The sequence below is a fragment of the Phalacrocorax carbo genome, chromosome 1, assembly GCF_963921805.1.
Source record: "Phalacrocorax carbo chromosome 1, bPhaCar2.1, whole genome shotgun sequence".
Lineage (NCBI taxonomy): Eukaryota > Metazoa > Chordata > Aves > Suliformes > Phalacrocoracidae > Phalacrocorax > Phalacrocorax carbo.
Genome location: NC_087513.1, coordinates 215,254,478 through 215,267,479, shown reverse-complemented (window position 1 = coordinate 215,267,479; position 13,002 = coordinate 215,254,478). Strand labels below are relative to the sequence as shown.

The following is a 13,002-nucleotide window of genomic DNA, read 5'->3' as shown; positions in this document are numbered from 1 at the left end:
TTAGAAAATCTGGAAGTAACGTGGGTCTCCATTTTAAAAAGCCTGTGTTTGTCAGCAGTTACCACTTAGACAGATCTGAGATATCGATAACTGGCCTTCACAGGATTCATTTCTCCAAGGTTTTCAGTGCTTTGGCCTTGATCCAGAAAAACACTTATACACATGTTTAGCCTTAAGCGTGCGAGCCGTCCCCTTTTGAGCTGTTGCTGTGTTGTATGAGAGCGCAGACTCTCAAAGCAACTCAACCCACGACAGCTTTTAGGTCTGAAGCTCTGCCCTTCATGGATGGCAGGACAAAAGCCCTAGCACAGCTTTATGGATCCGGTGGCTTTCTCATTAACTCTGCAGCCTTTGCAGCTTTTCCCTTCACATCCCAGCTCCCAGAATCCTGCAATTACATGATGCCCTCTTCTGCCTTTTTATTTTCTTAAGAGAAATTTTGAGGCCATGTGGTTCTGGTGAATACCTTCAAAAATTCCACTTAAAAGAGAAAAAAAAACTCCACACAACCCAGAAAGGATCTTTAAAATAACTCATTTCATCTTTACAATACAGACAATATACAGTTCACTTACTCTTAACAAAAAGCAAATAAAAACGATCCACAATGCGTACCATTGTTATTATTTTTATTATTATTGCTGCTCTTATAATTAGAAAACAAAGCTAATGCTGCTTCCCTGAACAGGGGGTAACTTTTCTCTAGATGAATAAACCACGGCTCTGCTGAGATATTTAATCAAACTCTGTCTGACTGATGAAACTAGTCCTGAGGGGAAAACAAAACAAAACAAAACACGTTGTACATGTTAAAGTCATTAATCTCAGGTGGATTTTAAGTTTCCTGTTCTTTCTCCGCCTCTCCCAAATCTTGCTTTCTGCTCCATCTCCCACATGTAGAGGACAAAGTAATTCCTGTCCTGGCTCCCATCTGCTCTTGGGAGCGAAGCGATGGTGTTTCAAGACCCTCTGCCCAATGCAGGGAAGGCAAGTCCTTCCTGGTGGGGTGAGGGTGTTAAGAACAAGCGATCCCAGGGCTGAATTTTCCTTACTCCCCACATCCCTGTGTACTTCCAGAGCCTCCTCCCAGCATCTTCCCTGAGCAGGTAGCCTGGAGCTGGGCAGCGCAAGCCCAGCTCGCTTGGAAGATGCTAATGGTTGTCTACAGGCATCTGTTTTCTAGCCAGAAAAGGGATGGTCCCTCAGAGACTTTTTTATCACTTTCCTGACAAAGGCACTGTTAATTGTATTCAGATTTTTGCCTCCTTTTCCCGCTCCCCTTCCCTCAGCAAGGGCATGTGTAGCTGCACGTGAAACACTCGTGGGCTGCCTGCTTCAGCGTGATTAAGATACCTTCCGTTTTGCAGACTAAACCAAACAATCAGATGGGAGTTCTCTATAACGAATGTCATTTGCCTACCTTAGGGAGAAGCGTGAATGATATAAAACTGGAAGGGGGTGAGGATGGGGAGGGATTCATTAGAAAATATAAAGCCAGCTGGACGCATGCAAAGTCTAAATCCTCCAATTTGGAAATGGCAGTAAGTACAAATTGTTTTATTAAATCACTGGTATTTTTTTTTTCAAATTAATAAATGTTACAAAGCCACTGTCATAATGCTTTTCAAGATAACTTGCCCTTTTCCCTCAGGAGTAATAGTGTAGCATTTTGAAATAATAGTATTTTGGGGAATATATCAGCTGTATTTTCCCAGCTAGTGTAAATCAACAGAGCTGTGTAGTAGGACATGGAGCTGGGCCAAATTAAACCAGCTGTTAAGATCTGGTAGTGCATGTTATTAGAGAGGGAAGTGTAGCATCACCCGACAGAGACATTCACAATAATTAAAGTCATTTTATTCAGAAGCTGAAAGACCTCAGTGTTTCAGAGCAAAGCCTTGAGAAATAGTTGATGGAGGGCTGGGGGAGGGAAGGAGACTGGTACATGAAGGTCTTGCCCTGCCATTAGGGATATATTTTCCTTGCAAAACTGGTTTGTGACAAATGTTCTCCCAGATATCTTTCAGACCACACATGCACAGAAAAGTTTGGCAGCTCCATTTTGGACTCCTGTTGCATCGAGCATTGCAATTGAAAGCAAGGACTCTTCTCGCTTCTGGCCTCTCTGTGCCTGGCTGCTGATGCCAGGAGGAAGCATCAGAGCTAGGGTGGGAGGAGCAAGATGCACCACGAGTCACTCCACCAGTACATGTTCCCACATACTGGGTCCCATTTTACAGACTCTCTTTCTCATAGAATCATAGCATCACAGAATCATTAAGCTTGGAAAAGACCTCTAGGATCATCAAGTCCAACCACCAACCCAACACCCCCAGGCCTCCTAAACCATGGCCCCAAGTCCCACAGCTACACGGTGGTTGAACCCCCCCAGGGACGGGGACTCCCCCACCTCTCTGGGCAGCCTGTGCCAGGGCCTGACCCCTCTGGCAGGGAAGGCATTTTCCCTCATCTCCAACATAAACCTCCCCTGACACAGCTTGAGGCCGTTCCCTCTCGTCCTGTCACTGGTGACTTGGGAGAAGAGACCAACCAACCCCGACCTCACTACAACCTCCTTTCAAGTAGCTGTAGAGAGTGAAGAGGCAGTTCCTGTATTCCTAGTTTGTATTAAAAGGAAAAGAAAACAGCAAGCACTGCCTCCCTCTCACAGAAAGACATTTTCTGAAAAATTAGCAAATGCCGGACCATCAGGAGGGAGGTGACCCTAACTTGCTGGATGAAGCAGGGCTGTGCGACAAGGGAGGCTGTGGTTTATCAGACCTTGCCCTGTGCATGATTCTCATCTCCGTAAGGCACATCACCCTGGGCACATAGCTAATGCAAGGTGCAGCCAATGCAGAGAACCCTGAAACATAGGAGTTATAGCAAAACTGCTGTAACGGCGTTACTTCATAGACCAACAGCCTAGAACATGGGCTGGAGCCACGCAGACTCTTAGCTCAAAGAAGCAAAACTCAGATGAAGCCCGTGATGGATGATCTAGAGGAGCCAGGAAAGATTTTGAGCCTGGATGCCCCCAACTGCAAACCTCCAAACTCTGCAGCCGTTTCAGTTCAGCATCTTCAGTAACAGACAGCTGTGGGCAGAGGCAGACACCAGGTGTGAGGTACCACCACGGTTAAAGGTCTGCTGAGGGCTCGTTTCCCTCCAGATGGACCTGCAGATGCCTGGTAGGCTTACTCACACCTCTTCATGCTCTGCTAAGTTACGGTTTCTTCTGACATGGGAAAAGCAGCTGAGGACCATGGGCCTGACACCGGAGGAGTGAAATGCAGCTGAAAACAATGTGCATAGAGCATTTCTTCCATCTCACTATTTTTTTGCCAAGCAGAAAGACTCAGGACATCAGCAAGGGAGCAAGAAAAAGAGTCATTACAGAATAGCATTGAAATGCTCAAATTTTTCTTCAGTCAGAACATCCCTGCCTTGTTGGCTTCATCAGAAACTGGAAATAAAAATAAAATTCCTTAAAAGAATGAAAGTAGACTGTTTCTTAACATATCAAACTAAGCCAAATTCTGGCTTTGGAGAGCAGTGGGATTTGTGCCACCAGCCTGTCTACATGTCAGCCTAAAGACACCCACGGCTCATCACACCGCACTGCGGAGACATTTTAGTCTACCAGCTTTTATGGGGTGACAATAACACAAACCACTGACAAACTACCAAAGGCCTCTTTTTCCCTGCTCGTGGCTGGGGGAGGGAAGGAGGAGAGGAGACCAAACGCAATACAGCGAAGCAAAGTAGCTGAGGAGTACAAAATATCTCTAATTTTTCTCTATAGCCTGCAGTGCTTTTCTCCTCCAGCTCCCCAGGGATGCTCAGAGACATGTCAGAGGCAGTTGCCTCGTAAAGAGTGGCTGGGTGGGGGAAAAATGGGATTTGGAGGAAGGCTGCAGTGTTATGGGCATATTTCCCCCTAGGAAAGTGGCACTGTCCTCCCCTATTTGTGCAGGAGTAATTTTCTTGGCTGTTTACAGCGCTTTGCTTGGGGAACGGGATGCCCAAACATGATCTGAAGGGCCTCACAGGCTCTGCTGCCTTCTGCTCCTGGAGCAGACATCCTTCTCCAGGGTCACCTTTCCTAACAGGGACAGAGAGCTGGATGCCATTGCAGAAAAAAAAAAGAGCAAGAAAGGGAACCTAAGCTAAAACTTCCAATGCAGAGCAGCTCCTGCAACACGCGGGAGCGAGGAGCAACCTACCCATGAGAGGTATTAGTCACGTACGTTATTATGCTCCTCGGCGGCACTGGGATATTTTACTGATAAGAGTGATCGCTGATATAAAAAGCAAAACAAAAGCGATGACTCCTCCTTTCTCCAAGTGCTCTGTTTCATTGTCTTGACCGTATCTTGGCTAATTCTGCTCAAAATGAAGAGGCTGGGGACACAGGGAATAAAGGAACTTATCTATCCCACGCCAGCGAGTGCCTCTAGCCATGCTCTTCTCCTGTCCTTGGGAGGGAAAGCAGGGTTGCTTTCCAAGTAAGAGAGTGAAACATAATAATCTAACATTTTGCTGTTGCACCAGTTACTTCAGCATTTATTTCATACTATTGTTAATGCTTGTTTATAATATATAGATATATTTATGTAGGAAGAAGAGTAGACGAAAGCGTGAGATATATCTTATAAATATTTCTGTATGTCTGCATACAAATGAAAATATGTACAGCCGCAGATAGTGGTTCTCTGCTGTGTCAGGGCAGGGCCACGTGAAGGACTGACACGTTCCCGCTCCTTTCTACGGGGAATAGCTGCTGCCCTGCATTGCTGCACTCCCTACATCCAGGACCGGACCGGCTCCGCTCTCTGCAGTCTCTTGGGGCTGCACCAATAGTTTTGCAGGGGGAAAAGAGGCAGCGGCATCATTCCCTAAGGATGTGATGGCCCAACGTGGCAGAACATTGGTGACTAAGGGCATCGCACCCAAAGGGCAAGAGGGAAAGAGAGCAGGAGCTGGGTTTTTTTTTTTACTTTCCCCACTGGATTTTTACTTCACTTTGTTACTTTATCCTAATGGCTCCTCTATGATCTCATGGATGCTGTAAAGCCCTTCTCAGGGTACCCTATTCTCACTGCCTGCAGGATCCCATGGGAGTTTTTGCACGGCTGAATATGAAAACCCATCCAGCTTGAAAAAATCATGGACAGCTTTTCCTGCAGCAGTAACCTCAAAGTCACAGACCTGCGTAAAAGAAAGGTTAAAAGTTGTTCATTTCAGGGGATTGACCTGAAATCATTCCACCTTTATCACCCGGAGTGGATGCTTCCATGCTAAAAATTAAGTCTTTGGCAACAAAGGCAGCTATCGTTGAAAAGTTGCAGTGTTTTCCCTTCTGGGATGGTCCTAACGCAGACTCGGTACCTGCGCTAGAAGGAAGAGGCAGGTGTGAGCCTTGGTTATTTTCAAACAAGAGTTGCTTTTCTTCCCCAGGGAAAGTTTCTACTTTTGTTTCTCAAAATACTAAGGCACTTGATGGCCGGACGTCATTGGCAACCATAGGAAATATTTTGGAAGAGATACCATCCCAAATGAGTTTTTGACTTCTCAGAGAGCATTTTATTGGTGGGGGGGAAACATCTGTGGGTTCGGTTGGTTTTTTTAAGGGCCTTATTTTTACTGGTGTGATTGCTTTTTTTTTTTCCTCCTACCATCTTTCTTCAAGTCTGTGTCTTTACAAGATAAACGACGTCTAGTCGGGGAAATGTTTTCTCTTCTCTGAATAGTGCTGGGGTGCTGCTGGCGTCTCAGCTCCCAGGCGGAGAGGGGAGGGTTCTCATTTGCACACATATCTCTCGACAGTCCTCTCGCACTTTTTACAGGTCACATAGCAGCACCAGTGGTACTTGCAGTGGCATCGCTCCACCACTTTGTCCATGTAGGGGTTGTAGCCTCTCCCGCAGCACATCAAGTCGCAGCTGTCGCTCCCGTTGGAGGTCTTGTTGCATTGCCTGGAAGAAAGAAAATGCAGTGAGCAAGTGCAAATCCCTGTAGGGCTTTCCAAAACAGTGTCCTGTGGTGGTGCTGGGGCCTGACAGCTCTACAAGGTACTGGGTGAAGCCAGCATGGTGGCATCTCAGCTGCAGCAAGCACATGGCAGGGGTGAGCACCCAGCCAAGCAGCCCTCTACACCCGCAAGAGAGGCAGGGAGAGCCCCAGGGCTCACATCACCTGCTCTGATGCCCAGGATTGCACTTGCATCACCTGCTCTGACACCCAAACTAACATTAAACTCCTGTTCGGACTCTCAGTTCGGGCGCAGCGGCATTCAGGCGCCTGTCAGCCAGGGCAGGCAGGACCTAGCTCCCACACAGGCAGACAAGAAAAGCTATTGTGATACCTCCACCAGAACAAAAACTCATAGTCCCTAGCAATCCATATTCCCAGGCAGGATCCAAAGCTGTCTGAAAGGAGCTGGAAGAAGATGATACCCTAAAGAACAAACACCAGTGTTTGCCCAACATTCCCTCACCTGAAAAGGATGGAGGAGGAACCCTTAGCCAGAGTATTTGCACAGGCTCCATGCCAATGATCCCGGGCTGGGAAAGCTCCCGAGCAGGCTGTTACGGCCACTATCCAGCCCTGACCCTATCAGGGAAATCAAAACTGATACTGGCAGGGCCGGACTCTGCACTTTCCCCACTCCGAGTGTCTCCCAGCACGGCATGAGCAGCCAGGGAGCTGACCCTGCAACACCCCGAGTCCTGACCCGGGAGCAGGCAGCGCGGCAGGAGCACAGCGTAGGATGACAAGTCGCCAAATATCACACAGACTTTCACTGCTTGTTTTGCTTCTGCTTTTAATTAAAGCCAGACTCATCGGGATAAGTTGGCCATTGTGTGGGGTTCCCTTGCTTTGTCCGCTTGCAAGTGGCTGGCTTGAGGTTTTCAGAAGTAACTCGTTAACTAGGGAATCTCTTTCATTGATCCATTGATCATGGATCCCTAGCCATTCTCAAAAAACAACTATCTCATTCTCCTAAAATACTCCAAGTTGGGTCACTGGACATGACAGCACAACAGGCATTGACTTTTGGATGATATTAGTCATATCATAGAGATGCCATTTCTCCATGGGCTGTAAAGTGTTCATGTTTGGTCAGATGCTTGGCTGGACACTAGCGCCCAGATCTCATGGTGCACCCAACACCATGGGGCTGTGAACTTGATGGAGTCTTGAAACTACTGTAAGACAGGCAGTTTGGAGAGTGGGGGAGCTGCTGACATCCCTCCTAAATCTTATTCTGCATTGTTATTTTGGACAGAAACACTCTAAGGCTGGTTTGGGGCAGGGAAAGGAGAGAGGAGCACGAGTCGGACTCTTGAGCTGACTCCATTAATAGAAGAAAACAAATCCATGAGATTTATAGGAATTCCTCATGAGGTAATGCTTTAGGAGGTTATGGGATTAATGAGGTGTTGAGATTTTGTTCTTGTTCTTCCCTTATTTTTTTCTGACTCAGGCAGGCCTCCTGTTTGTTATTTCTGACTTTCATTCCTCTCCAGGTTCAGTGTTTAAAGGCCCCCCCTGCTCCCCCTCATTCGGGAGTGTGTGTAAATATTTACAAACCTTTGAAAACCTCTACCGAAGCCGAAGTCTGCAACCACACTGAGCGTGTTTGCCTAGCTCTGAACCAAAGGCGTTGTTATTGCCCTTGCGAGCCGGGGCCCCTCCGCCAGGAAACCTCTGAATGACTCCTCATAAATGTATTAGTAAATGCATTAAATATTCAGAGCAAAGGTTCAAATATAGGCATGTTGACAAGAGGGGAGGGTATTTGACAACCTCACTCAGCTTTACCGGTGCATGGAAAGGTTGTTGCCCGGAGGTTCACCCAGGGAGGACGGGGAGCCTGCAGAAGCACAGTGATGGATGTGCAGTGCATCTGTGCCACCTTGTGCTGAGAGCTCCTTAAATTGGCCAAAAAAAGGAACATGGGTCCGCTCTGACTCCAGTTCACCATTGAGGACATTCACTCCCCAAACATACAAAGCACCTGACAGCCAAATTTATCCCATTCAGATAGAGAGCAAAACCCTTCTACCTGTGGGACATGGGAATGTCCCTTTTTTTGCACCTATTCCTGTGGTTTGCAAAAAAAAAGAAAAAAAAAAAAGTGGATCTACTAGGAGATACACGTTTCCACAGCTGTCCCCATCCCACCCAGCTTGAAATAAAGGAAAAAATGAAAATCTTATTAAAAAATCCTCAAGCTTCCTTCAGTTTTGGATAAAGGAACAGAGACATTCCAGATGGACTGGTTGAATGGCCAAAGCAAAGCTTTTGACCCCACCCTGAACTTAAATGAGCTTCTAGAAAACTTTTCTGACAATGCCACTAACCAGAGATTTTGTTTCCTGTTTTAAAGTGTAGGCCTGGGTGAATTATCTTTATTTTTCTTTAAACAAGCTGAAACAGAGGTAGTTTCTCAGCCGTATCTGTACATACAAAAAGCGAGTGGGGGAAGACAAAGGAGCCCAAAGACCAGAGTTTACCCACGGAAGCTGCCCCTGAGCATCTGCTTTCAGAGCCCACGGCTACGACCTCACCAGGCACCCCACTGATGGGTTAAGTTCAATCTCATTTGTTTTGGGCCGGGTCCAGCACAATTCCAGCAACTCAGAGAAATGCCCTCCTCCCGAGCCTCAGAGAGAAAATACGAAGGCAGGCGATTGCATCTTAACACAACACCATAACCTCTAGAAGCACTTGGAAGACCGGTGAAAAACGATGCTTCGGCTGTAATCCCAGCCAAGGTCCTGGCTCAGGAACAGGCTTTCACATTGTCACAGTGCTTTTTCCTTCTTTATGCAAGACGGGAGGAGGTCAGCCCTGCTGACTGGACAAATCCCGCTCAGTACGCCTGTCCAAAATCTCCCCCTTCCAACCCTCATTTGCAGAAGCGCTGCGGTACATCGTACCGCCTCATCATGGGGGTGGCTCCTCAGCAGACATGGTGAAGGACATCTCAGCTCTTCTAAGAGTCCTCCTCCAGATGGAGGGGCTAAGCCATCTCACAGTTACCTCCTGGGGGATTTTCATTTGAAAAGCTGTAGGGAGATGTCACACTTCTTTTCATTGCGGATCCCAGTTCACTTCTGTCCCATCAGCAGACATAAGGATAGATATTTTTTGGTTGCCCAGCTGGCATCTGAGAGCCAAAATGAGGCCAGCTCTGTACTGTGTCACCCACAATAATGACAGATGGTGACAGGGATGGGTCAGATGTCCACTGGGACCTCACTCCTGTTGATAAGGGGAAGCTGCTTATGACTATATAAGAAAAGTCATTCTGGGTCACAGCAACTGTCTGCCTGGCCCATTACTCTGTGATGGCTGTGGGAGATGCTCTTCAGGGAGGAAAATCTGGCTGCTTTCTGTAGTCCATCCCCTCATACCCCACCAGCACCTGGGTTATTGTATTAGGGATGATAGAAGGTGTGTTTCTGCCTAGACATCTCAGCATTCCCTTGTGGGCATCCTGGCCGTGGGTTTGTCTCATCCCTTTCTGACCTCAGGGAAACCATCTGCCTCCACGAACTCCAGAAGCCACAAGTCCCAGAAGACAGTACTCCTGTGTAAAGTAATTTATTTTTTCTCTTTTAAATCAAATTCTTATTAATTTCTTGAGTGCCCCGTGCTCCGGTAATGTCAAGTCATAGAGCAGTGTGTAAAAGAAAGAAAGAGAAAAATAATTCAAATCCCCCAGGAGGTATGTAACAAAATGGACATTGCTAAAAATACATCAAAGTGCACAGCTTCATATAAGATTTTGAGGGCAGAGTCTTAACTACTTTTAAATTGCTTTCTCATCCACAAGGAATGACTAGAGACTGACACTGAACAACTGTACGAAAGAGAGTTATCAATAGTACATGTCAGCGACGAGATGTCAAGGGAGATCCTGGAACCAGCCTGTATTTTCATTAACGAGAAGTAGAGAGTGTAAAAATTTGTGGATAACGCTGAGGCAAAAGGAACTGAGAGCATTTTGTGAGAGTGGATTAAAATGCAAAGTAAGCAATGCACTGGGAGAAAGATCCAGATAAATGTGGGAATGTTCTCAGGAGAGTCAGAAGAGCAGTTCAGAGAGTAGAGAAAGATGAAGGAACTGATTTAGAGAAGTTTGTGAGAAGAGGTGTCTTCCCATCTATAAAAAATTATTGCAAAAAGGAGAGAGAAGAAATGTTCTCTATATGCTGAGGAAAGAGGACAAGAAATTATTTCAGATTGTGATTAGTTTGAATTCAAATTAAGAAAAACATAACTCTGAGGATGGTAAAACCCTGGAACAGGTTGTTTAGGGAAACTGTTTTTAAGACCAGAGTAGACAAACACCTCCAGTAACAGCCTAGGTCACCTCCGTTCAGTCCTGCTCCTAGAAAGGTCAGGCCCCATTGAAAGTCATTCCCAGCCCTGATATTCCCCAACTCCAACACTGTTTTGATGCAGATGGACTAAACGCATTTGGGAGAGCTGGCTGTAATTTTTTATCCCCTGCATTCACTATCCGCTGTAATTTTACTGTGTGAAATGACTTTTTCCACCAAAAAATTTATTCTTCCCAAATCTGTTCAGGAGACTTTATGGTCAAATCTAGGGCTCTCAAAATGGGAAGGATTCAAACTTCCCCAGGGATTAACTGAGGAAAAGCCCAAAGCAGCAGAGCTGGCCCAACTACCGAAACGGGCACCAGCTACCAGCTCATTGCCCTGGAAAATTAGAAATAGCACTACACGTGGGAGGAACAGAAAGCCTCCATTTTTCTGACTTTCTTCCAGTTTAAGCTTCTGGGACACTCACAGAAGAATTATTTACCATTTGCTCTTCATCATTTGTCAGATCCCATGAAAAAATGGTGGCACACTGTTGCAAAAATTACTAAATCATCGTACACATTATAACCTACTCAAAGCCAAAGTTCATCATTTGCTTCTTGTGCCCTCAATGAGTGACCGAAACTAAAAAGGCTGTAACAAAAAACAACCACCAAATGCTGTTGTCGACCACTCTTCCCCATTTAACCATGAGTGCTTCTGCTAAGAATTTTCACTGCCCACATAATCACGCAATGCAAAGCGTATTTTCAGGGAGGCAGGAAACAAGTGGTATCAAGGGCTGCTGTTGACCCCTGAAAGCACTGCACCCTTTCTCTGCGGCATTTGATCGGCCCTGCCGCAGGGATCACCGGTGCCAAAGAGGTAACCACCAGCCACTAAGTCTTTGCAGTCACCACCAAGCAGCAGATGCATGCCCAGCTACCTCCGTGTGTGTTCCTATCCAAGGAAACATACCAGCCTAAGACACCGTGGGAGACACTTCAGACTAATATTTTATATTGCAGAAAAGAACGAGTACAGGAGCAAGGAGCAACCACCGAAGAATGGCCATGTTCGTTGCCAAAGTGAGTCGGCTAAAGAGCGGTGGCTGATCAACCCTGCGGCGCAACGTCGCAGCCCGATTTCTGCAGCGTAAGAGAGCTCCTTCCCATCTTCAGCGGGGAGGAAGCGGTGTTTGCTTGGCCCCAAGACTGCTCTGGGAAAGAGCAGCAATAAACAGCTCAGTTATCTCTGCAAGGCTTCAGGGGCTGGAGGCTTTTGCATGCATGGCAGAATTTCCCTTTCCTTGGATTCCTTAAGGGACCTTAAACAGCCTTTGAAATATGATACATTGCACCCTGCTGATAAAGGAGGCCAATACTTTCTTTTGCTTCTTTTCTCACAAAAGAGATCTCAATTTTATAATCTGCTATTATTCATCGTTTACTCAAAGCTGATAATGAATTTTTCAGGCAGGAGAAACTGAGATACCTGTTAAAAGATGAGTTGCAGGTGTTTTAGTCTAAGAAACCTCTGAAGCAGGAACAGATACATTTTTTCCCAGTGGTTGATTTGTTGTATTGAAAGTTGTACAATCCACTTGCCGCTCCACAAATCAGCTGCTTTAGATTTTTCTCAGACCATTTTCTGATCGTCTATGGAAGCGTGGTGGTGGCATATAAGCACACGGCGTTTGGCCGGAGTCGATGAGGGCTGCGGTTGCAGCAAGCCTGTTGGCAGGAGCCTTGCACACCGGTTGCAAAACTCAGCTCCTTAATCAGATTTTGAACCCTTCAAAGGGGCTTCAAATCTCAGGTTCGGGTTTGGCTCCCTGACTTTGAAATCTGGATACACCCCAAGCGCACGGAGGCGTGCAGACTTCCAAACTATTTCTAATTTCAAGAAATTAAGAAAGGCCGAGGTGTCTTAGAAAATATTTCAGGCTTGTTCTGAAGAAAGCTTTGAAATCCTTTCAGCAAAGAGCTCTGAAAGGCTTTTAAGTAACTGGGTGCACGTTTTCTAAGTGGATTTTCACACAGCTCCACTACAAGGTAATTCAATTCCCTTTCCTACCTGAAAAACACACAATAAGTCCGCATAATGCAACGAATAATTAGAGAGATGGAAGCCACTGATTAGATTATCCCTTCCACCCACCTGCTGGTGCAGGATTGTTCCCTCCAGCATACACTGAAACCCAATATGTCCAAGGTGTTGCAACTGAGCCATCAACCTCTTCTGCTTCCAGTGTGCCCTGAGCAAGCACCAGACCTGAGGGAGCACGAGTGGGCAAAGGCTTTTTTTCTCCATATGATGCAAAACTTTTTATTTTTTGTAATGAAAGTGCAGCAATCTGAATTTTTTAATCCAGTAACAGGAAAAGGGGTTGTTAATGGGGTCCCCTCCTCTCTGTACTCCTTTGGAGGCAGAAAGTTAGGCTGGAAAGCTGCTGAAGCTGCCCAGATCAAGGTCTTCTGGAGCATGGCAAGAGGAGTCTGCACTGTAACATCCCGTGGGCTGATCCCTGCATCCGTGTTCATGGCCAGAAAAAGGCCAAAGAGGGAATAGGCAGGTGATGGAAGAAGAGAAGAGAAAAAATGAACTGAGGGACCACCACAAAAAATCCCTTTTTGATTGCATTTGCCATAAAAGACTT

General features: G+C 46.3%; 1 protein-coding gene across 4 annotated transcripts in view; it reads right to left on the bottom strand.

Annotated features, from left to right (window-relative positions):
• Window positions 1-518: 518 nt before the first annotated feature.
• WNT11 (Wnt family member 11) overlaps window positions 519-13,002 on the bottom strand; it is a 31,504-nt gene continuing 19,020 nt past the window's right edge. For all 4 annotated transcript variants that reach the window (XM_064441535.1, XM_064441532.1, XM_064441534.1 and 1 more), the window contains one exon: window positions 519-5,978. In XM_064441535.1, coding sequence (XP_064297605.1) covers window positions 5,804-5,978 — 175 coding nt within the window. In that variant the 3' untranslated portion in view covers window positions 519-5,803. The remainder of the gene's footprint in view (window positions 5,979-13,002) is intronic.